Genomic DNA, 25,194 nt, shown 5'->3' on the forward strand with positions numbered 1-25,194 from the left:
AGCTTATACCCAGCTATTGAAATGTAAGAAGCGTTCACACAATTCTAGACTTCTTGCCTTCTTTTAAACCTTATTAGAAAACTAAGACTACAAGCTAATTTGGGGAAACTAAGGAAAATGGCCTGCCCAGTACTCTGATGCCCAGTATACTCCTGTTCATTCTCTATTTTATCTAAAACCACAGAACACTGGCTCCAAAAGAAAAGTACAAAGCTCTTGGGAAGGCCCTTTTAAGGGCCATGAGCACAGAAACAAACACCAGCCTCTGACACGGGGCCAGTGAAGCGAGACGTTCCCTTTTGCACTAAGCGTTTATATCACACATTCGTATTCAGACCTGAATCTTCATGGACTTAAAAGGTATTGCAGGTGTTCAAACCAAAATAACAGGCGCCCTCACATCATCAGATCTGAAGCTCGAGCTCCAACGTTCCTTGAGCACTTGGGTTAACGTTAGGCAGCATTATAATGGCAGCAATGTTTTACTGTATTCCGGTATTAACTTGAGCACGTCTTCTGAAAGCAGCAGGGGGAAATCACTCAAGCAGGATCTTCTGGACTGGCCAATTCAGTCACCATTACGTTTTACTGACAATTTAAGCAATTCCACAAAGTCTAATTCACTTCAGTCTATTTTCTTCCTTTACAAAAACTACGGTTTTGAGCACGTTTCATAAAAGGTTACTCTTGCTCTTTGCAAAGATGTAATTTAGATTTTTTGTCTCCATATTTACTGTATGTTAGCCTTGAACTTGAAAAGCCGAAAAAAACGGAGAAGAAACTGAGAAAATGTTGTGGTTACAAATTTAAACAAATCCGGGATGGCTAGAAAGAAAAAAACCCAACCTGCTGCAAAGGAAGTGTTTGTCTGTGTGTACAATATGTTGCTGATATTCATCAAATGGCAAATATCTGTTGTATGTTTTCTTATTTACACTCCTTTCGTCTTTCGGGTTTTGTTTTCATAAGAACCACAACTACATTTCAGCAAATTTTAAAAAAGGCCAGACCTCACCAGGCTGGATAAAGCTGCAGGAAACCGGCTGGGGGGAGCCATTCCACGCTGCTCCGCAGAGAGCAGCCGCAGGACGCTGGGCCACTTCCCCTGGGATTCTGCCGGCCCGGGCAGCAGACGGGGCACTCCCCGTTTCCACACCTCCCCGGGTGTCCTCCATGGACACGGGACGGAGGGGAAAGGATTATGCTTTGGAGGAAGCCTGTCTGGCTGCTGCGCAGGGGACAGAGGGAGCATGTGCATCGCCAAGTGGTATTGTGGAGCAGCAAGGTCACAGATCTGTACAATCATGCTATAAACATCTACCTCAACCGTTCAAGCCGACAAAGAACGTATCCAAAGGGCTATGAAATAACCAGCTGTGCCACAAACCTGGGTGGAGACAAAGGAGACAAAGGCCCAAAAGCCGTCCTTGCCATTCCTGATCACCACTATTGTTAGAATGAACTCCAAGTCCTATTCCCAGCCAACTTTTTTATCAAGTTCTGCTTTAGTTCTCCATTGAGCTGGAGATTCTTACACTAATCTAACAATCAGATTGGACACTAGTGGTTTCCAATAAATAATAACATTTTTCATCTGTGGAATAAGTCTAATCAAAAACTCTGCAGGCTTTCCAGTCTGCCAGGACAAACTGGGAAAAAAACCAACTGTCACTCAAGGCTGACCAAAAAGCTCGGAGCAAGGTCCTTCTGACACGAATATGCTAACAGACTTGGCTGATGACAGCCCCACCACCTGCAGACCATCATCCTCATGAGAGTTTTGTTTGGCAGGATGGACCAGATTCACTGATGATGACAATAATTACCTGGAAACAAACCCATCTCCTGTCAATAGGAAAAGGAGCTTGCATTATTCATTGGACTAGACGTTGTTATCTCTAGGGTCATTTTGATCTTCCCTGATTTAAAACCAGACAGAACCAGCTACTAGAACATATGACAGTATCAGTTTAAAGAGAGGGGAAAATAGGTGACACTCCTCTTCCACATGTAACCCATTTGGCAACACAGCTGTAGGTGTGACACAGGTGGTTTTGTTCGTCACATTTCTACCACACAATTCATTTATGAGTCAGCAGTACGGGTAGAGCAGTACGGGACTTCTGAGCTCCGTTCCCACATACAGAGACGGGCCGCAGGTGGCTGCATTAATCCCAAGTGGATCATCTTGTATCAAGGCCACCAGGATTATCTCAGAGACATATCTCCAATGAAAGGCCACCAGAGTGCAGTCGCAGGGGGTACCACTTGGCATTTCTCTTCCCTCCTGCACAGCCCCACCCCAGACGATTCATCTGTTTAGCCCAGGATAATCTGAAGCCTGCTCCACAACCCTCTCTGCACATCAGCCTCCCACCAGCGAGCAAAAGCCCACCCAGCCAGCATCTTCTTGAAAGAGTAAGGTGAGAAAGCCAAAGTTTACAACTGTCCCATGAGCGAGCAGAGGCAGCACGGGTCCTTCAGGAGCAAGAGCCTTGTCGACTAATTTTTGGCTTTCAGAGCTACAGTGCCAGGAAGGTCTCGCAGTTTCCTCTGAACACCTGCAAGTGCTTGAGCTGCTCCCTGTGTGCAGATGTGAAGTGGCCGGCGCAACTGATTGTCCCGATTTTCTCACACTTGCTCAAACTTTGAAACACGGCCTTAGGAAGGGCAGCCACAGTTGTCTGTCTAAGCCCCCATATTCTTTTCTGCTACTGAACTTGAAGGAGCATTTGTCAACCCCTCTCCACCTGCTTGTTGCGGGAAAACATTTGGGTTAAACTGAAGGCTTGACATATCTAACAAATTCTCTTGGTGGAGTTGTTAGTACCCCCATCTTTTCCCTAGTTCTATCTCTCCAGATTGTGTGTGAATTTTCTCTCCTTCACCTCCATCTGTACTTCTATATTTGCTCCTTTTCTCCTGGCAGCTCTCCTCTCCCCCCGCTCTATTGCTCCAGCTAAGCAGAGGGCAACCTGCTGGTGGGGGTGCCAACCGCGCTCCTGTCGATGCTGCCACAGCTATGCGGGGAGCCACGAGAGGAAGCACGAGGGGTTCGATGTGATATATTGCAGTCGAGATCTCCCCCCTGCACGGTGAACTCTTCTGAGAGCCCGGTGCAGTCCCAGCCGCTGACAAGCAGAGGCAGAAGGGACGTGGCATCGGGGTTTTGGGGGCAACGGCAAGATGCAGCCAAGGGCTGCCATGTCATTTGTCCCCATCCCGTCCCGTCCTGTCCCGTCCCGCTGCCACGTCGCTCAGGTCCCAGCTGCTCGGCAGACACGTGCCCACAGCCTGCCGTGGCGCTTGGCTGCTGTCTGAAGCTAAAGCCTTCTCTGTTCCCAACCTGTTCTTTTGCTGTTCTGGCACTCACAACATCCACGTGCAGGGCTGTCACCCACAGTCCTGGCAATGCCACAAGACTGGAACGAGGCAGCAAGAGCTGGTTTGTAGGTTATGGGAGGTGGTGAAAAGAGAGGGCTGCTGCCGCTGCGGAGCCAGGAATGGGGCCAGGCTACAAAAGACTGAGCCAGCCCATATGCTGTAACACCCCTCACCCCCAGCACAACATTTACCAGATGTTCAAGTGCACATTTTGATTCATCCCGTCGTAAAGGTTGAAAACATTTAAAAATGAAGATCCAAGCACAGGCTATCACCCTCTTCAAAAACGAGAGTGTTTGGAGAGGAGGTTTTACTTCAAGATCATCAAAACAGTGGGGGGGGACACAACAGAATGGTTCAAGCTAGAAATCCCTCCTCAGCCAGTATAAAATTTAAGTAGATGTCTTTGACATAAGAGAAACTGGAGGGAAAGAAAATGCACGAGCAGAATCTCCATCTCCTTTCCTCAACTGATACTCCACCTGTGAGCAGGGGCCAGGCTGCGACTGCTGCCTCCCCACCGTGCAGGAGCTGCGTTTCAAAGAACTGTTTAATTGCGGCTCTAATGTACCAGCGCAGCCCATCTCCCAGCCCTCCTCTGCATCGGCCTGTTTGACACTGGAGCGGAGCCCAGCTGCGCCGTCATCCCCAGCGCCGGCGTTGCAGCCCATCGTGCCACCCACTCAGCAAAGCAGCTGCAGGTTTGCTGTACTGGAGCTTTCTGCATGCCCTGCATTTCAGGAGAACCTCCTCCACGGAGAACATGAATCTCCCATTAGCCTTAATAGCACCTCAATTTGAACAAGGGGAGAAAACGTCATGCAATATTAATCGTGCAATTCTGTTAACAGCACACACCGTACCCATGTGAGTAGCTGCACAGTTTACACCCCCTTCGGTCCATCTGAGCTACTTTCAAAAGGATTTGCACGTGAAGAATGTTCTTTATCTTTGTGCCAGCCACAGCCATGTACCTTCTGAGTAGTGTTTGGAGCATACAATGTCTGTGGTGTATCAAAAAAATATTCCTCCCTCTATCCTTTGGAAATACTGATCCTCTCCCAGCTCTGGAGTCTCTCCAGCTTGCCGGGGGTAGGAGGCAGCTCTGCAAAGCCCACCCTTGCGTCTGCCCAACCACTTGGATTAGACACCTCCCATGTTTAGGCCCATTAACCTGATCACAACAGCTTGATGAATTAATGCTTATGTAGACACAGTTGGCAGCTTCTAATTAAATAATTATGGCTAAGCAGCTGCAGAGAAGTTGTAATGTTCCACTAGAAAGCCAGATGTCAATTTTATTGGTCCTAAGTTTCAGATTAAATGATTTTGGGAAATTTGGAAAGGGGCTTCTTTTGCCCCAGGTGAATCCTGCAGGTAGCGTGGCTGCTCCCGGGCCGGCCAGCTGCAGTCGGGCCCAAGCAGCCCCAGTAGCCCCAGCAGCGCCAGCTGCCCCAGCAGCCCCAGTAGCCCCAGCAGCCCCAGTAGCCCCAGCAGCCCTCCACCAGCTCTCTCGCAGCAAGCAGCGGCGGGCGCAGAGCACAACACCACCATTCAGATTGAGATAAGAGAGAGGGATTTGGCACCACGGTTGTCATCGCTTTAGCTTTAACCTAGGGAAGGACCCTTTGAAGAGTCCATCTCTGAAACTGTATCAGTGTCAAAACCCCACAAAACTGCGATGAGCCAAATGCAAAGCCTGTTCAACTGGCTAAGAGTCTTCCCAAGAACTTTAATTGGATTGGGCTTTCCCTGCACTGGTGAGAGAAGATTTTGTGACACCTTCTATAGACGTTCACTCTCCAAAATTTCTGAGGTACCTCTCATCTCAGTACCTAACCCGGCTGTAGTGATGTGGAAGCAATGAGCGATCCTTGAAGGGAAAAATTTGAATAATATGAAAATCAGGAGTCTGTGTTTGCTAATTCATGCAAAACCTACGTTCATCCTCTCTTCAATTAGCAAACCATTATGCCTATAAGGCACACATATTTTTTTTCTGATTTTAAATATAAATGCAAACACCATTTATTCTAATCCATTCCTTTACTACACTAAATCTCCTCCTATAACTTGTACAAGACACTAGGATTGCAAACAGAAGCCCAATAATAGAAATCATCCATCCCTGTCGGAATATAAGCGGATGCATGACCTTAGAAGCATTTTGCTAAGAAATCCAGCTAGAAAACTAATTTTAAGTAAATCTATGCATGTCAAAAATACAGATGGCTTTTCAGGGTGCTAACTTAAGCATCATTACATAAGCAGATCAGGGCTGCCTGTTGAGCCCAGACACGAGAGTAGATGGCGCTGAAGCCGGTATTACACACAAACTATTCACTTCCTGATATATCTTCCATCTACAACTTTTGTCAGCTCTCCACACTACTGAGCCCGCTAACTCTGCTGAGAGCGAGCCTGCTAACTCTGAGACTGAGCCTGCTAATTCTGAGACTGAGCCCACTAACTCTGAGACTGAGCCTGCTAATTCTGAGACTGAGCCCACTAACTCTGAGACTGAGCCCTCTAATTCTGAGACTGAGCCCACTCAGTGCAGTGCAGCCAGTCCACCACAAAGCATCAGCCTTCCCTCGCCCCCAGTGCCCGCAGCAGCCGCTGGCTAAAGCCTGCTCTTCTCCAAATGGGCTTTACTGAGGAAATGTTCCATCCTTCACCCTCTTGAAATGAAAATGGAGGAAAACAGCCTCGTGAACCTCTCAAATATTTAAGTACAGCAGTTGTGGAATGCTCATCTGATACAAAATTACAGAATCAAAATTACCCTGGTGTTACCATTGGTAACGGCGCCTCTACCTGGATATCGACCTGGGAAGTTAATGAGCCTGCTCGAGCTCGCAGCTAAATTCCCCCCAGCAGTGCGGGAGCTGCTGTGACTGCAGTGAGTGGGGCAGCTACTTCTCAGGACGAGGGTAGTTGGGTTTTCATAGGCACGTTGCATAACAAGGCACAGCAACTTGCCCTGCTCTGAGCCCTCGCTGCTGAGCATCAGCTGGCGCCGAGAAGGCCCCTGTTGAAAAGCAGCCAGGGGAGGGGATTGTATTTTCCCTTCCCTATGTGTCAGGGTGTCAGGTTTGCTGACAGATGGTTCGGCTGACTCTGCTCGACCATTATCAAGCAGCTATTACCTTTGTAAACTGAATCCCATTTGAAGATTTTCTGTAATTAAATCTGCAGTGTGTTTGCGAGGCTTGTGTCTCACCCCACGCGTAGCCAGGACGTGTGCAAGGCCCTCAGCTGGCTGATCCGCACAGCCAGGGCAGCAGCACCCTTCAGCCCTGGGGATGGGTGCCGTGGGAATGGGTGCCACGGGGATGGGTGCTTTCGGCAGTCTGTGCTGCCACCTAGCCAAGACCAAGCCACTCAGTTCAGCCTTCCTTCACATTTCCAAAGCTTAAACCCAAGCGTAATCCCCCCCCAGATCTAAATAAAGCCTGGGTTCACGGCAGACACAAGGAAACTGGCGCTCTCTGTGCTTCGAGAGTTGCACAGCCAACGGAAGAGAGCAGCTTAAACAGGCAGTTACATTTCCCTCAGAAATGCCTTGTACTTACGGTAGAAGACATATTCGGTGTAGCTGGACCAGACCTTGTCGTCTGTGTACTGGTTGACAAAGGAAGCCGTCACCGAGGAGTTACAGGCCACCATGTGGAATCCACACTCGGACAACATGTCGAAAGCCCTCTCCAGGTGCTTGAACTTGAGATAAAACCTGGAAGTGTACCTTTCTGGAGCCCTGTCTGGGTCTCTGCTTTCATTCAAACTTTCTCCAAAGACCTCTTTGACCAGAGCAATCCTTCCACAAACCAAAATCCTCGGGACCCTCCTGAATTTGGCATCTGCTTGGCTCTCCCTGCCAATAGTGCACGACCCCCGGTACCCGATGGTAATGAATCCCCACTTCCGATCAGGCGGTAAGAGCGACGAGGGTGGGCATATTCTCGTGTCGCTGCCTTGGGAGACCTCTTCATAGTCACTGTGGCAATAATCATCGGGGCTTTGCTTGTTGTCGTCGGGAGTCAGGAGTTTGACCAAGTCCGGGAGCTGGAAGTACTCAGCCTCCCTCTTGAGCCTTCCCTTCTCTGGGAAGTGGTCAGGCAGAACCACTTGCTTGTCCCTGAGATAGTCCAGAATATAGCGGAAAAGGAAACCATCTCTGTCGATGAAGAATCTTCCCTTGGAGTCCTTGGCCAGATCGTTGGCTGTGTCTCTCTTTGGGGTGAACATTTTCCATAGCAGGGAGTGAGGGGTGCCAACCAAGGTGGAGTGGCGAGTGAAGTAAACCTGGCCGCCCACGTTTAGCTCCACTACCTCTGGGAAGGAGTGCAGCCCAGTCCCCTGCTCTCGAGAAGGAAGGTAAGTCCTGCAGTTGCCACTTAGAGCCATTGTACTTTAAAACAGAAATCAGCAGCAGGAAGCAGCAGGACTCTCAATCACATCAAAGTGTAGAATAAGGCTCCCAACATCAAGGAGGAACAGGGGGGAGAAGGGAAGTGAGAAAAGAAAAATAGCCAAAAGGTTTGTTTAAAAAAAATCTGAATTGTCCATGAGTGACAGTGTGGCAGAAGTGGCTTATACCCTAAGCCATAGAAGCTGGAGAGCAATCACTTTGTGAAATGCAATCACATCGTTAGATCTTCCAACAAAGCCATCAAAATCAAGGTCAAGCCAAGCCTATGGTCCTTCACAGGTCTGTCGAAAGGGAAAACAAAATAAGACACAAATTATTCCTTTAAGCATCACAGAAGCTGCGACAGAGAAAAGCATAACAGTTTAGAAAGCCGAGCTAGATCTCCTGCTACATAGGTCTATTTTTTTGTGAGTTCTACGCTTCTTTTTCACGAGTACTAATCAATGGAAGGACTACATACGACTCTGCCGTCTAAAAGAAAATACGTACTTCGTCTTTAAAGAAACATCTAATTTAGACATGCACACGAGGGAACAAGAACAGCAAGTCTTACCTTGGTTACAATTAATGCACAGCTCTTGTAAAGGAAAGCAAAATTTCAAGACACTCAGAACACACACACAGGCACAGAGAGTCCAGTTAGCACGAAATCCGATCCCAGCAAAGGGCAGCAAAGGCAAGAAAAGTGCTCTGAGCAACATCCGCGTAGATCTCGAGAGTTAAATCGAGTCACAGGAAAGTTAACCGTGGCAGGTGACAGAGAAACCGACACGTACAGTATGATTGGGGAAAAGAAAAATCCCAACCAAACCGCACCAAAACGCCCCGACTAAACGCGCCGGGGCTCCGGGCGAGCGGGGCAGGGGGGGCGCGGGGGGCGCGTTTCGGCGGGCTCAGATGACTTGCAGAAACCCCGCAGCCTGCGCTAAGGGCGGGCGGGCTCCGGCGGCTCCCGCGGCGGCAGCCCCCCGCGCAGCGCGGCCGGCGGCACACCCATGTCCCCCCGCCGGGGCCGCCGCCGGGGCCGCCCCGTTGCCGCTCCGCTCCGCCCCGTTTGCGCCGGGCCGGGCCGTGGGGCCGCTCCCGCGCCTCTTGCGCCGCGTTGCGCGGTTCTGCTCAGCGGCGCGGGGCCGGAGATGCCGATTGCATCATCTTAAAGGAGTCGGGCCGGGACGGCGGGCGGCACCGCGGGCAGCACCGCGGACAGCGGCAGCACCGCGGACAGCGCCCGCCCCGGGGACCCGCCGGGGCCGCCCCGGGGCCGCCGCCGCCGCCCCGCTCCCCCCCCCTGTTCCGAGAAAGTTCCTCCCGCTCCGTTCCTCTCCGTCCCCCTCCAGCCGGCAGCGCCCCGTCCCCGCCCGCCCCCCCGCCGCCGAAACGTGCCTTTCCCGGCTCCGGGGCGTTCAGCCGGCGAGGCGGGCGGGCAGGGCGGGAGCGCCCGGCGGTGGGGGGCTCCCGGTTCGCCCGCCCGTGGCTTGCAGGCGGGACCGGGATTGTATCACGCTGCTGGCGCTCCTCATCTCCCCGGCAGCGACCCAGGAAGGGCGGGAGCCGGCAGGGAGGTGATGCGGGGCGCGGGAGGGAGGAGGTGGGACCCCGAAGGAGGCTCGGCCGTGGCTCCGCACCGACTTTATTAGTCGGGGCTTTAACGGGGGGGCGGGGGGGGGGGGGAAGCGGGGAGCAGCGGCCGTGGCTCCGCGCCCGCCCCGCGCTCCCCGCGGCCGTGCCGGCACCGCCACCTCGTGTCCGCGATCGCGCAGGATCGTCCCGGCTGCTCGGGGCGGGGGGGTGGGTCGTCGAGGAGAAGCCGGAGGCTCCAGGGGAAACCGGGGGTGTGGGGGGGTCGCGGTGCGGCCCGGTGCGGGCTCCGGGGGGGGCAAAGCGGAGAGCCCCGCCCCCCCACCCCCGCGGGACGTTAAGCCCGTGCCCCGGGGTAGATAAACGCGGCACAAAAACAATTAAGTCGTGAAGCTGCGTCGGTAACTCCCCGGATCGCGCCCACGATACGCACCCGGCAGCGATTTCACACCTGGGCACGCGGCGGGAATGGGGAAGCCCAGCGTCGTGCCGAGACATCAGCGCCGGGCAAAACCGGGCTACGCAGAATGATAAAAGTATGGCCAAATAAAGCCTTTTACTCCAACAGCAACCAAAACCTGGAGGGGAAGCTTTAGAGTGAAATCTTTGTGTGAAGTCACCACGCACAGATCGTTTTTGCTGACTGCACTTAACTTGCAGATACTTCAGCCAGATTGTCCTGAAAACACGGCTGTAATTAAAAAAATTAACACAACGTGCTAATGTAAAAAGTACAATTTTCAAGGCTAAGGCAGAAAATCACTGATTTGTGTAGTTACAGACTTTTCAAATTCAAATCTGAGAGTAGTTAATCAAACCCTCGCTTTTCACCTTAATCAATTCATTAATGCTGAAGCAACTGCTGGGCTCCTGAGCCAAGCTTCTGCCTCTTACTGCCGGATCTGATTTCTAATTTTCAAATCAGCAGAATCCGGTACCGCTATGGAAAATGCTCATTAGATCCCAGAAAGAGAAAAGATGAAGTACTGTGCATCCTCCCCTGACAAAGCACTCCTCCAGTGCTCCGCAGCCCTCCTGAGCAGGACTGAGAGGTGGGATGCGAGAGCACGGGAACGTCAACGCCTTCACGACTTCATTCTAAGAGTCTGGCAGTGTCGGCGCGTACGGGCCTTGACACCCGCGTGCCCAGTCCCGTCAATGACAGCTTCCTTCGGGATTTACACTCATTAGTGCTGCCCCTGCTCAAAGCAAGCAGTATTGCATCAGCTTTCTCAAATATTTTAGTTATTAATGTTAGTTAATATGCTGTAATAACGTTTAAATCACTTTTCATAAAGCCAGCGATGCCATAGTGGCTGCGCTTGAAGAATCAATTCACCCTCCCCAGTAAAAACTGCTCTTGCCCAGAGAAGCCCCAAAGCCGCGTGTGATCAGGCAGTGGGATTACGATCCCCGCCACCGAGGCGGTGGATAAAGATCACCCGGGAGGAAGTTCTGGGGCTGACGAGACAACGCAGTAAGTCTGATGTGCCAGCACTTAGCGAGTGGTGTGGTGACAAGAGTCTTCTGAAAAACTGTGATTCCTGACAGGCTTCTGTGCAGCATTCTGACATGGATAGCATGTGATTAGTGAGTACAGAGAGATTTAAGCATTAAGTATTTTGAAAAATTGTAATCAGAATTGCCCTTTGAAAAGAATAAAAACCTTAGAATTTTAATCACAACACCTTTAGAAATGCATCTGCACTTTTCAAATAATAAATGAAAGAAATTCAACACCTGCTTTTATTTCTTTACACAGGATGTTCCAATCACTTTACTGTAGCATAATATAATTTCCTCTGATGAAATTACTTCAGTAGTAAAAGCACCACAAAATGCTTCCCAGCTAAAGACGAGGCATCGGCCAGATCCACCAAAATGCAGCCTGAGAGGAGTGAAACTTGAAAATCTGGGCCAAATACACTGGTGACCTAAATGTAAAATATATGTCAGGCCCCCACTAAGGTCCTCACCTACTGCGCGGCAGCACCAGCGCAGCTCATCTGAAGAGCAGCTCCAGTTCTGATGGAAAAGAAAAGCAGCTTCTGTCAAAGGGAGGAGGACGAAGCATGTTCCATTTTTAACAGATGCCTCCATAACCTTCAGTACTGCTAGGGGGAAATTCAGCCCGAGCTGTGAGTGTTCCAAAAGCCACTGCAGAGCTGTGCTTAAACCCGGTACACTAATGATGTGGCGTCATTCACGGCTCTGAGGCCATTCCTTACGGCAGAGTGCTAAATTAGCACTCATACTTCCCGGAAATCATGGGACAACTGACCTCATCAAACTCTGCGGGTGCTAAAAAAAAGGTGTCTTAAAAGAAGCAGCAACAAATGTTAGAAAGAAGGGGTAGTACTCGGCTGGGTCTGTAGTAGCAGTGGTGTGCAAACATATCACCTCACATCTCGCAGTGTGAACACACAAGCTATAAATACGAACCAAGTCGCCCACGCGTAATGAGAAATGTCGAAGCTGTTTATCAGCATTTAGCAACACGGTGCAGAACTTCAAGGCACTCGGAGAAGTAGCAATTGGAAGTGGCAGAAATTGAAGGAGGAGTTCTGGGAAGAAAAGAATATCTAAGTGGGATTTTGGACAGAAGATTTCAGCTAAAAAGCCACATGGGAACTCTCATCACTCTGGGCGATTTTTACACACAATAGTTAAAAATAAAAAAAGGAAGAAAGAAAAATAGTACTTCCAGTTCTAGGCTTACGCTTTGGTTCAGAAACGACTTCAAGGGGCCACCTAAGGATCCTTCAGCCCCATATCCTGCAACATTCAGTGCTCCTCGGCAGTCTCACAGCTAAATACTGAGCCAACGCAACATTTCGCCAGGGCAGAACTCATCAAGCCAGAGGGAGAGAGCACTTGCCGAGAAGGGTGGCACGGCAAAGGGCAGAACCGCCTGGCCCCAGCAGACGCCTTGGGCCGTTGTGGTTTATTGTCGGAGCGCGCAGCGGGACGGAGGGTGCTCTGAGAAGCAGCACCGCACCGTTGGCAGCGCCCAGCGCCTCCGGGCAAGACTTCTGACCCAAAGCAAAGAGCGGTACCAGAGCCCTGGTAGGAATAAATTCCAGACTCTTGCAGAGTTACAGCCCTTTAACCCAGCCACTTTTCTCTCAGGGGTGTATCACTCCTAGGGTGGAGCGGACTTGACATCACTCAGGTAGCTCTAGAAACTGAGCTCCCAAGAACCGAGCTGGCAAGAAAAAGCATGATACTGAGCTAAAATAACACATTATCCACTGCTCCAGCAGCACGAATTACATACAGCGAAAATCTCATCTGCTGAAATCCAGCAGTATATGTGAATAAGAAGCCCTAACAAATCTTTCACTTTGAAGAAAAAGCATAAAGAAACACCAAATGGCAGAATCTCCCTAAGAAAAGGATCTGCTAGCAAAAGAGCGCGAGTGCCATAAAGTAGGTTTATTAACAAGTGCACAGTAAAGCATTAGACAGATTTGCCCTTGATCTTTTATTCATAACTCAAGTGCATAATGTATTTTCATCAAAAAAAGGCAAAGGGGAAGAAAAGCTTTTGCAGCCGCTCAGCATGTGAGCCCGGGCATGGTGCAAGGCAAACAATTAAAATAGAAGACATGCGACAACATTTTTTTTCTATCATGCAACATACAGAGTGTGGGCACAGCTTCTGCAAATAAAACTCTGTGCTCCTTCTGTCAAACACCAAACCTGAAGCAAATCCATCGCACGAGGTTCTAGGTTTTCAAAAACTGACAGCAAGGGGGAATCGTGTTCCACTGATTTGAATAACAATCACTGCACGTCAGATACATTTTGACCAAGAATTGATATATCCAACGCTGACAAATCCTTTAGAATTTCATGGACACTGTTCAGCAAAGTCCAAACAACATAGAAACAGTCCTGGGGGTCTCTGACACCTCAGGGGACTCAGAGTGCACAGGCAGACAGAGACCTCATGTGTGCTCACACCAGCATCCAAGGATTAACCTCAAACAAAACCTGTTGTTTTCAGTCACCCTGCTGTGACCTCCCTTCTCTCTCACACGTTCTGCCACAGCAAAGCCCACTTCAGCAGACTCCTTCCTCCCCTCCATCCTCCCTTCCTCCAACATTGCCAAAGTTGTTTGAATAATACCTTCTCAGTCTGGTTCAAATTATCCCGTTACTGTTTTTTAATGTTACAGCTAAAACAACGCCCAGTCCTCACCCGGTAGCATTATCATGGTATCAGCACTGTGTAATCCACGTACTAATTTTATGAGCACCTTTACTCTTCCCAGCTTGGAGCCATTTTGAGGCCTCCTGCAAAGCCAGACGCCCTCTCCAGATAACCCCAGCACAGCCGGAGCTGGGCCCTCCAGAACGGGACGGTGTTTGCCAGGGAGTGTTTGGTGCCTTGCCAGGCCGCACCCCAAGGCACAGCGCTGTTCTTGGGGTGCCCCTTCCAAGGCACAGGGCTGTTCTTGGGGTGCCCTTTCCAAGGCACGGGGCTGTTCTTGGGGTGCCCTTTCCAAGGCACGGGGCTGTTCTTGGGGTGCCCTTTCCAAGGTTTCCAAGGGGAACTTGTCCTGCAAAGCTGAAGCAGATGATACCCTAGAGCAGGGTTGAGACACCTAGTGCAGGGAGAACTAATTAATGAAAGCTCAACCTAAGCTGTCAGTAAATTCTAATAATCTAAGCAAATCCAAATAGATTTCCAGCCAAAGAGCATTTCACCAGCAGATCACAATTACACAGCCCACTGCCTGGGATTTGGGTCTCATTTTACCGTCTAGTGAACTGCAACCAAGTCACACAGCCCAGCAAAGTGGCACTAAGTCACCAACATCAGATGTAGCCCGCACACTCTACAGGTCTTCAATGAGCACTGGGGTCTTCTCAGCCTTCAAACACTGATTTACCTAAAGTATACACTGGCAAGAAGCACCTTATACCACAGTTACTGATCTCTGTATTATCCGTGGCTGCAATTCCCCCACTGTTATTTCATTCAGTTCTACAAACATACATATTTTCTGGGAGGCTGTTCTCAGGAGATACCGTGTACGCTGCACCACAAGATACGTTTTGCAAGAGAGGTTTGTGACAGGACTATAATTTAAGTACAGTAATCTCACTAGAAGAAGATTACATACATGAGAGTTTGTAACAAAATAACTGTAATCGTGTCCTGAGCCAAAATGAATTTAAAGAAAAAGGAAAAGCATATACATACTTCAAAACAGGGACTCGCCCTTGCAGAAGCCTGCGTGCCCAAGTGGCAAGCATTCGGTTCCAGCATGCGTATAAGAAGTTACGCTACATCAAGCGTGGGATTGCAACTGTTTATGCCTGCACAGCTATTTCACGTATTTCTAAACCTCATTACCATGCCCCTCTTCAGCGACAACGAGAAACCAGCCATCAGGATTCATTTCACTCTGAAGGTTCGGCTGCGCCACCTCAGCCGGGGTTTGCCCTGACTCTGCCCACTGCAGAGCCCGCCTGAGCCATCAGCGCACGCTCGCTCCTTCCTGCGCCAGGACTGGGGGGAGTTAATAAAAACAAACTCTAGTTAACAGTCTGAGTACAGCCTGTTCCCCTGGCCCTACGTGAAAAAAAGGGAGCAAAATGATGAAACCAGAAGGATAAATGGAGTGACTGAGAAAGGACTGTGAAGGAAAGGAGCTTCTTCACATTAGAGTGCCTTCACAGACCCAGTCATTCTTCTTTTTCCTCAGTTCCACTGTATTCCCAGGTCCTCCAGCTCATTTTTGAGGCGCAGGCTAACACCTGGGCTTTAATAAAGACAAGAAGATTCACGGCTCTAGCAAATTTTTTGTCTGGCCTCAGGAAAAAATTAATTTTAGTTAATGTGGGCATGTGAAAGGGTATGAAGGTCTAATATTAAATGACAGCGATTATTTAGTTTTCACTCAGCAGCACCATCACCTACCCCATTTCCCTCTGTGCCTGCAGTTTCACATAAACTCCCCCATCCATGCAGTGAACAGAGGACACCCTGTTCCCTGGAGGAGATCTAGACAGATCACGGGGCAAGGTGCTAAACTTGCAGGCAAAGCCACTTCATGGAACTAAGCTGTGGCCTTGAGAAAAAAGCCCCAGCCTTAAATGAACATTATGCAAAATAGTATTTCTAGGGTCAAAGTCAACTCTCTTCAATGATGTCAACAAGAATTCTGTCTGAATCCTGTGAACACCACCTACCCTGCTCCACATTTCTACAAGGACCCACAGTACCCTTTCTTCTGATGAATAATAGGAAAAAAATCCTGGAGAGAAAGAGATTTTTGACAATTAAAAAGTTGCTTAGTAACAAATGTCTCTGTGGCCTCAAATGCATTAACCTAAACCTTACTGAAAACCTTCTGATGTTGTCCGTGTACATAAACTGTAGTGAAACCAAAATTCTGCACCCAGCTGAAAGCAGACGATGCTGCTGAGCATAAGCAAACACAGGGAACCTGGCAGATGCCACCAGCCCTAGAGCCTCTGTTCTAGACTTCAGGAAGCTGCATTAAAAGGGAGTATATTGCTCACTCGGATGCAGTGTCCTGCATCCTGGTGCCCTGAACAATCCCCGTCCTATGAAGATGCCGTGGAAGAGCAGTGTGGGGCTGAGCCAGAGCAAACCCTGAGCCTGCGCCTGAGGCCACGGCACACGCCCCAGCTGCTGTCCTGTAGCCAGCATCGCTTCTGGGCTTCTGCTCTACTGCTAACCATTAAATTCAGCCTCTCCTTGCTCCCCCAGCAGCTCTTTCAGACTGATTAGACTAATTGCAAACACAGCAGTGACAGACAGGAGGACTGCGCGACTTACTGCCATCCCCAGAGCCCTGTTTTGCCCATTTCTGTCCCTCCTGAAGAAAAGCTCAGCTTTTCCATAAAGTGTCTCACGCCATCACATCTGCCCTGCGACCACAGCAAGATTTGCCAACTGGGTTTCTCTAGATGAGAAGATTTCCAAACACAATTTTTTTACATGTCACTGGTGGCTGCACCAGGAGAAAGCAGTAAAAATAAGTAACTATCACCGATTACACAGTGTATTATGGCTTCACCTCACAATCAGTATTAGTCCTCCCACTTCACAGCTGGGCTATCTGACACTCGGCACGTAAAATGAGGTACTGACTACTGATGCTTTAACGCCGTGAGAAATCTGGACAGAAGCTTATTCTTCGCGTGTATTTAAAAGCCAGTGATTTGCTTTTCTTCAGATGTCAGGCAAAACAAGGGGAGGCAGAAGTCATGACGCCTCGAGGCCTGTTATAACAGGAAGGCTTGACCAGGCAGCGGAAAACGCCCGCTCCCCCTCACGGGAGAGCTGCGCGGCGGCCAGGCGGCCCGCAGCTCTGAGGGGGGCGACCGAGCCCTCCCGCAGGACGAGCCCGAAGCCACCAAACCTCGCCAGGGGTGCGAACAGAGGACAGCGGGAAGCGGCCCGCAGCCTCCATTCCGGGCTCCGCCGCCATCTTGCCTCCGCCCCACGCCCCCGGCCCCGCCCCCTGCGGCGTCGCCACGCACCGGGGGCGGGGCAGGTTCGGCGCATGCCCAGTGGGGCGCCCCGCCCAGCGCGCCGTGCGCACGCGCGGCCCCGTGACCCCGGAAGTGCTGGGGCCGCCGGGTGACACGTCGCAGGGGCCGCGGCGGCGGGTGCGGGGCCGGGCCCGGGGGGTGCAGGTGGGTCCGTGCGGGTTCCCCGCGGGAAGAAGGGGGGGAGAGGGGGCTCCCGGGGCTGGGGCGGCAGCTGAGCGGTCGGCCTGAGGGCGGGCAGCCCTGGAGCGGGCTGTGAGCTTGCGGGAGCCCGCGGCGGCCCTGAGGGGGGCCCGGCGGGCAGAGCCGCTCGGCCTCTCCCAGGCGGGGTGGGTCTGGAGACCCGAGCCAACCTCGCTGTTCTCTTGCAGATAATTTGCGATGTCTGGGTTTGACAGCTTCAACACAGACTTCTTCCAGACCAGTTACAGCATTGATGACCAGACACAGCCCTACGATTACAGTGGGAGGCCGTACAGCAAGTAACTTGTGCATGCCCTTGTCTCTCGTGTCATGCTGCTTTAGTGGCAGAGCCCCAGTTGAGATTCTTCAGGGATAGTCTGTTTGTTCAGGAAAAGATTGGCATTTCCGCCAGCTGCTGTTGCCTGGAAATGAATTCCTGATGCTCTGTTTTATGAAGAGCATAACTTCTATATGTGGAGATACGAAGCAGTTGTATGTTGAATACTCTGCCTTCTACGTTTTAAAGCAAAGATGATAAATCATATGAGTCATCATATTTATATGAACAATCTTCACATCTTTGGGAAAAAAAATGTTGTTGTTCTTTAAGTCCATCTCCAATCACTCAGGGAATAAAAATGAGTTACAGGGTCAGATAAACGAGCCTCCACTGTCCGTGGTGGTGCCTGGACTTGAGGAGGGAAGCGTGGCGGAGGCGTCGAGGTCAGAGGAGCTCCCGGGAGCCCCCTGCAAATGGCCGGTGGCGGGCGCAGGGTTTGGTCCGTTACGTGACCGGGGTAATTCCTGCGCTAGACGGAGCCGGTCGGTGCCTCTTTGTGTCCTGGGAAGGGTCACAGGGCCAGGATGGGGCTGGACTCTGCTAACACAAGGAAAGGAGAAGGAGTGCTGGGTTTTCATTCTTTATCTTTTGGAGATGTTTGCTGAACTCTCTGTACTCAGACTTCAAAATGTCTAGTGGCAAGAATTTATGAGTTTGTTTAGGAACAAAGGACAGCTTTGGTGAGGCTATTTTTTAAAGATAGCAATGTATATTTTTATACATATAAAATCTATAACAGAAAGTATTCCAAAGACAGTATAAATTGATATGTTAGAAAATAATTGAGAGTATGTGAAATAAATTGAAAAATTGCCTTTTTTTTTCCCTCCTGCATCACGTCCTGTAGGTAGATGTCACAATGTGTTTAATGTCTGTATCATAATTGCTCCCTATATGTCATAATGCTGCCTGATACACGTGGTGCCCAAGTGAAGGGGAAAACAGCTGTTTTTTTTGGCTATGCTCATTTTTAAATGTAGAGGGGAACAAAAGTGACGGTATGAATAACTTTGTTCTCTAATAGTGAGTTTGCAAATAAGCATTCTGAATAGCAAATTAATGCTGGCATCAAATGAGCTGTCAGTGGTAATTAATGGACAATATTTGAATAAGTTTGAGATGTAAAATTTTCCTCCTCTTTTCCAGGTCTACAGCCAGTTGTAGTAATTCAGTCCCTGGATAATGCTTGTTTCTCCAGGCTGCTGACTTAAAACCAGTGTATCTAGCAAGAATTATCTTGTTTAGCTTAACAGTGTGGTTTGTAAGGCTTTGAACTGGTGAACGTGGCTGTAGGCCTAAAAGGCCCAGATCCAAGTAGGGGATCATCTAATGTGACTTTTTAAAAAACAAGGAGGAAGGATTGTTTGCTGAAACAACTTACTGAAGTTTGCTTCCTGAAAATAAGCTTTGCTTTTGCAGAGAGATGTTTAAAGCAAAAGTCTGTCTCTGTCCACAATGCAATGTCATTCTTTGCAGGCAGTATGGAGGCTACGAATACTCTCAACAAAGTGGATTTGTCCCTCCAGACATGATGCAGCAGCAGCAGCCTTACACGGGGCAGATTTACCAGCCAACACAGACATACACTCCAACTTCAGCACAGTCTTTTTATGGAAGTAATTTTGAGGATGAGCCTCCTCTATTAGAAGGTATAACTTATGTTTTATGGCCAAAAGCCAAAACTCCTCCCAGTTTGGGGATAGGTTGAGCAGCGGGGTGTGTATTCCCCACTTCTGAAAGAGCGCAGTTGATTTGAAATTCTTGCTAATTTTGTTTGTTTGTTTAACTGTGTTTCGGTATATGAAATACATATTCTTGTGTGAACTTCGGCAGTTTTAGAATTGTGTGCTATTACTTCACACCAGCTGTTCTGTGGGAGACACAATTAAATGGATAACGTGTCTTCAGACAGCTCTTGCGACAAAACACTTTCTATTTCTGTTGTTGCAAATAATACTGACAGTTGCCCAGTTTTTGTAAAATAGATCGATGCAGTTAGTTTCGGTTGATTCTCTGGTTAGAACTGAAATCTTTCATTGCTAAAGAGGAATGCTAGACACTGCAGGCATTCCAGATCTGCAGACCAGACACGTAGTTAGCGTCTGGATCCATGGTTTTGGTTTCTAGCTTACAGCTGTCATTGTTCAGTACCAGACAACTGAAGAAACCCTCGCTGTTACTGGTTAGAGAGATGGGCATTCCCACCCTGCTGTGCTTTTTTTGTTTTCTTCAAAAAATAGATGCGTCCCAGGGTCTGAGGCAGGCAAAGAGGAACTGCATTCATAACTAGGTTTTCATGTGCAACTGTGGTCAAACTGGGTGGATGGAGACCTGAAATCGTATCGGAGGGAGCTCTGGAACTCCTTGTCAGGAGACACTGAGTGTTAAAAGGGTGGGTGGAATTTTAGTGGCTGCTTATGAAAGAGAAATCCGCTGAGGGTAGTTAAGTCCAGAGAAACTACTTTGAATTAGAAATCCTTGAGCGCTGGTCATTGGAGACCTGGTGAATCTGCATGTTCTGTGCTTATGCTCTCGTACACGTCTGCTTTTGGGTACTTCCAGGGATGGGGTACTGGGCTAAAAGAACTTTTGGGCTGCCCCAGAACACTGCGTTTCTGCTCTTACCTGGTCCTCGGGAAACCACCTTGTCTCTTCTGAGCATTTGAGACCTGGCATCTGCAGAGGCAGCTTGAGGAAAGATGAATTTCTGGTCCCCATAGGATGGTACCTGGAGGAGATTTAAAAGTGGAGAGGCAGGGAAAACTAAGAGTGAATCAAATGGGGGCAACAGGAAGTGAAAAAATGAAATAAATGTGTGTAATTCTTTTCATGTAACTTGTAGAATTGGGGATCAACTTCGACCACATCTGGCAGAAGACACTAACAGTGCTGCACCCGTTGAAGGTAGCAGATGGCAGCATCATGAATGAGACTGACTTGGCTGGACCGATGGTCTTCTGCCTGGCGTTTGGGGCCACGTTGTTACTGGTGAGATACGGACTGCAGAATATCACTGTGCATTAATATTCTTGGAAACAACTTGGCTTTTTTCCCAGTATCTATAGGTTTATTAGAAGTGAATTCTTGGCACCGTGGCCAAAAAAGCAGATTCTGACCAAGAAAGAGGAGCTGGGGCTTCACACACCACTGACTGAAATGAATGAGTTCACTGTCACGTCACCTCTGTGGCATTTGAATCCAAGTCTTTGTGCTTTTTTTTTCATGGCAATTATTTCAATGTAATTTGTATTTCTTTTCTTATTTTGCTTTTGAGGAATGTGGCTCCCTTTTGTCACAGGAATGAGAGTGCCCCATGTTTTCAGATTTTGGGGTTTTTTTTTATAGATTGAGATGTCTTACTTTCAGAATCACGCCTTGTCTTTTTGCAGTGTCTCTGTCATCTTCTGTCTTACCAGGAATCAGAACAGTGGACACATTAAATATTTAATATTTATTTAATTTCTCCATTTAAGAGTTTATTTTTGAACTCTTACTGTGTTTAATATTTGAGTCTATTTCCCTGTTTTGTTACATTGTATTGAATACTCTCCATGCTCTTTATTCATTGTTCTTTAACTCAAGAGGCAAGGAAACTCAAAATTCCTGTGTAAAAAGTGATTTCCTAAGTGCTGATACATTAGGCATGTGTCAGTATCGAGCCAGTCTGGTACAACACTTCTACAGTAAACCTGCTTTCAGATTGTTTATATTTCTTAATAGGTCGGCAGCTGTTGAAGCTTGATGGTTTTTTTTAGTGAGCTTAATTGAAGTAAGATTGTGCTAGTGACTCAAAACTGCCAATTATGAAATGACAGAGTAGCAGCAAACGGTCTTCCTCATCATTGAAAGCTTCAATATTTTTAATCAGATTTTTTCTCTGCCTTTGGGCACTGCATTTAATTTTTGCCTAAACTTTCACATTGCTATGACACTTAGAACACAGTGTTTTGGTACCAAAGGGACTTCAAGCCTACTTCTATAAGTAATTTTTATTTATGGAAACTAGGCCAGTAGAAGTAATGAACATGTTTATAATAGATACATTTGGATGTTCTTTTCCCAAGAAATGATTACTTTCTCCTGTGTGCTTTTTTTTGTAAATACGTTGATTATAGTGGAAGAAAACAAGCTTGGCTTACCAAAAAGATTAAAGCAGATACGGTTGGTTTCTGTAGTGTTTGAGGAAGAAGAGGGCTGGGTTATAAGTAAACTGGAAGTTAGTAGTGGGAGACGCCCCGTGCCGTGTTCCTGCAGGCACGTGCACCGAGCAGTGTGTGCTTTGATGGGTGTTAGGAGGGAAGCGTCGGTCACGTTGCTGGAAAAAGAGGCGGTGACGTGGGATATGTATGTCTTGGAACAATGTGTGTGTGCTTTCTGCATACTGGTAGTAAGCAACGTTCTGATTTCAACCTTTTAAAATCGACGTGAGTTAATTCTGCCGTTCACATACAGTGCTTTGCAGCTCAGCTTCAGCTGCTTGTGGGAATTTTTTTACAATTTATGTTGTGCTACAACTTTGTGGAGTCTGTCACAAATTAAAGGACATTAGGTTTGGATTTGTTAGGAAGTTCCTGAATTACAACTTTTTGTCTTTACACACTAGCTCTGTAAAGATTATTATTGGAAGTAATCAGCATGAGAAGCTAGTTGATTAAACCTTAAAGAATGCATAGGATTTGCAGCTCAGATCGAAGAGTAACAGTTCGATCAAAATCTGCTCATCGAGATAGGTAAAGTCTGGATAAATGTGCCTCTTGGGTGCCTGGAACATACAGACGTCCTGGAATTCCTTCCCGTTGTGGGAAAATACTGCCTGTTGGATTTGAATGTAGGAACTGGGGGTGGGGGACCGGGGGGAAGGTGAAGACACTCCCTGAAACATTCGTTTGCGGGCGGCGTTACTCGTGCTGGTCACTAACGGGCGTTACTCTGCTTCGCTTTCAGGCTGGTAAAATCCAGTTTGGCTACGTGTATGGAATAAGTGCAATCGGGTGTTTGGGGATGTTTTGTCTTCTGAACTTAATGAGCATGACGGGTGTCTCCTTCGGCTGCATCGCCAGTGTCCTTGGATACTGCCTCCTTCCTATGATCCTACTTTCCACTTTCGCAATTGTATTTTCGTTGCAGTAAGTACATAAACTTTGTGATCTGGTAGTAGATTCCTCTCCCGTCAGATGGTGGAGGAAGTTATTAAAAGGGATTGTCATATTCAGTGATGAAGCTGCGTATAATTTGAATATAACAGGAATTTGTAGTAAGTGTGAAGACATAAATATCAACGGTCTTCAGGCATTTACTGGATGAAAGGTGAATGCTGGTTTTCTCTGTGAGTCAATTGGCAGCTTTTGAGTACATAGACTCAAATAACAATATCAAGTTTGTTTGCAGTCAGCTTCGAATCTGACAGATCTCAGTACCTGTGAAGTCTACAAGTAATTATAATTTAAGATGCAAATTTGAATTTGACAAACAGAAGAAAATCAGTGTGATTCCTCATAGCTGTACAGAATTAGGGACTGAAAAGGAAGAACTTGCTACAGTTCCTTTACTGACCGCTTTTACATTTCGTATGCACATAGTTTGGGGTTTTTTTTATACTGTCATAATTGAATAATATCATTCTGAAGTCTTTACTGGAACTATTTAATTTAAAAAGTCAAAGATAAAAGCTGAAATTCATCTTAGAATCTGTAAAAGGTGTTAGGAGGAGTCCAGTTAGGACTCCTATAAGCATACATACACCAGTCTTACATGAATTCTCTTTTTATTTCTGTCTTTACAGGGGAATGATGGGGATTATTCTCACGGCTGGTATCATTGGCTGGTGCAGTTTTTCTGCTTCCAAAATCTTTATTTCTGCCTTAGCAATGGAAGGACAACAACTTCTAGTAGCATACCCCTGTGCTTTATTGTACGGAGTCTTTGCTCTCATTTCTGTGTTTTGAATAGACTGTCCAAACCGTTGGACTCCAGTGGGCCAAAATGAAAACATCAACTTGGAACCTTTAGTTGGACCAGAAGCAGCTGCAAACAACTGTATAGTGTTGCTATCACAAAACTTAGACCTGTTTTGAATCATCTGGAACAATGAAAACAAATGTCTCGTGTTCACTTTTTTAGGACTTTGAATACTGTTTTCAATTGACCTGAGGTGTCTATAGCTTTAATAAGTGTTCATGCTTATCAGGTTAATGTAATTTCTTTCCTATTCCTCTATCTTTAGAAAAGTAACTTTTGGTTGTTTATTTGAGGGTTGTGTTTTTTGTTTGTTTTGTTTTTTCTTTTTTTAGGGGAGTGAGGGAGGGAGAAGGGTTGCAGTTATAAAATGATAGATTTTTATCTGGAAAAGTTAACGGAACTGCACTTGCAGTAGATTTGGGGTACTCTGAATAAATCTGCAGTAATAAGGAACCTGTTTCCTTCCCCTCTTACCAACAGCAAAATGCACAAATGAACACAAGCAATTAGAGTGTTTTCTATATTTTGACAAATATACTCTTAAGCTCTTTGGTCTCATTTGTTTGTTCATTTGATGTGATGGTATTTCGGGATTTAACATACTTAAATTATGAATTAGAAAACAGATGCTTAAAAGTTAAAGGGATCTGTAATTCTGTCACACTTGAACTCTGAATACATTTGGATGTCTAAGTAGCTATATGTTAACTTGGATTTCTGAAGATGACTTCAACTAGAGTCTCTTTTCCTAATGGTGCACATACTGGTAGATGAAGAGTAATCTCTTTTGCAGTACTTCCAAGGAAAACACCATTTTGGAAATGTTATGCTTGTCAGTATTGTAGTTACTGTAAAATAATTTAAGGCGTATTGATTAAATTTTCCTTAGATTTTGAAAAAGGTGTTTGATTTTTCTAATCTTTCCTTTTTAATGGGGTTCACTTACTAAAACAAACTTCAACAGCGAAGCAAAATCATATTTAAAACTGTTCAGTTAGTGGCTTGGCTATTTGCCTCAGTCACAAATACTTAATCTTCCATGAGAAGCACAATGAGATTGTGATGTTAGTCACTTACAAGAAGTCTTACAAGTGTGAGAAGTGGGAAAGCAGAGATTGTTCTTCACATCAGCACTTGCCAATTCTTAAGAAAAGGATACAGGCATAGTTTAACTCATATTGGGGAGGGGGGGTTACTTAGTAATTCCCTGCCCCGCCTTGGACCTGGAAAAGCTCTAACCAGGTGCTAGTTTATAACGGCTGTTTCTTCAGCAATTTAATCCAAGGGATTTCATTTCCCTGAATTTACCGCAGGGGTTAGTCTGAAGTTCCTCTGTCATGTCCCTGGGATGGGCTGGTTCTAGACTTGGGGAGCTGAGTCAGGGGTCAGGTGTGTTACATTTACACCTTCTGGTAAGGCTCAGGGTGCAAATGCATCCTCAGAGGGAAACTCTGTTCCTTGTGATCCATGAATGAATGATTGCGAAGGCTCAGCACACCTCTCTGTTCACTCTTTCCTTAGTCCTGGGCGTTCTCCTAAAAATACCTTCCTAGTGCCACCAGAAGCTACTGACAACCCCCTTTGTTGTTGGCCTGGGCCAGCTTTTGCTCGTGTCACTGGGAGTTGTGGGAAGTGTCATCTGAGCGTAAAGCCTCTGAGAGCCACGCGCGGATGCCCAAAGCCCCTCTGACCCGTGTTAGGGGCTGTAACTGGCTGTTACAATGAATTTTAAAACTCAAGACGCAGATAAAACACTTCAGTTTTCTCCCAGAAGCAAATTCAAGAG

General features: G+C 47.6%; 2 protein-coding genes across 4 annotated transcripts in view; one reads left to right on the plus strand and one right to left on the minus strand.

Moving 5' to 3' along the window:
- KCTD16 (potassium channel tetramerization domain containing 16) overlaps window positions 1–16,865 on the minus strand; it is an 87,353-nt gene extending 70,488 nt beyond the window's left edge. Inside the window, exons 1-2 of one of the 3 annotated variants that reach the window (XM_074838499.1) lie at window positions 16,527–16,865; window positions 6,960–8,097 (exon numbers count right to left, since the gene is read on the minus strand). In XM_074838499.1, the coding sequence (XP_074694600.1) occupies window positions 6,960–7,791 (832 nt within the window). In that variant the 5' untranslated portion in view covers window positions 7,792–8,097; window positions 16,527–16,865. Of the gene's footprint in view, window positions 1–6,959; window positions 8,098–8,369; window positions 8,784–16,452 lie in introns of those variants that run through there. The other 2 variants (XM_074838498.1, XM_074838497.1) reach the window with 2 other exon arrangements.
- Window positions 16,866–16,987: 122 nt separating this feature from the next.
- Window positions 16,988–24,308, plus strand: YIPF5 (Yip1 domain family member 5). Its single transcript, XM_074838653.1, has 6 exons — window positions 16,988–17,074; window positions 17,299–17,409; window positions 18,927–19,099; window positions 20,293–20,438; window positions 22,395–22,576; window positions 23,233–24,308. The coding sequence occupies exons 2-6, from the start codon at window positions 17,309–17,311 to the stop codon at window positions 23,393–23,395; spliced, it is 765 nt and encodes a 254-aa protein (XP_074694754.1). The 5' UTR covers window positions 16,988–17,074; window positions 17,299–17,308; the 3' UTR covers window positions 23,396–24,308.
- Window positions 24,309–25,194: the final 886 nt, after the last annotated feature.

The sequence above is a fragment of the Strix aluco genome, chromosome 13, assembly GCF_031877795.1.
Source record: "Strix aluco isolate bStrAlu1 chromosome 13, bStrAlu1.hap1, whole genome shotgun sequence".
In the NCBI taxonomy this organism is placed as follows: Eukaryota; Metazoa; Chordata; class Aves; order Strigiformes; family Strigidae; genus Strix; species Strix aluco.

Coding starts and splice junctions, on each gene's coding strand:
- YIPF5 (XM_074838653.1), top strand. CDS start 17,309: ATGTCTGGGTTTGACAGCTTCAACACAGACTTCTTCCAGACCAGTTAC. Junction 17,410..18,926: donor AGTGGGAGGCCGTACAGCAA/GTAACTTGTGCA, acceptor CATTCTTTGCAG/GCAGTATGGAGGCTACGAAT. Junction 20,439..22,394: donor TTGGGGCCACGTTGTTACTG/GTGAGATACGGA, acceptor CTTCGCTTTCAG/GCTGGTAAAATCCAGTTTGG.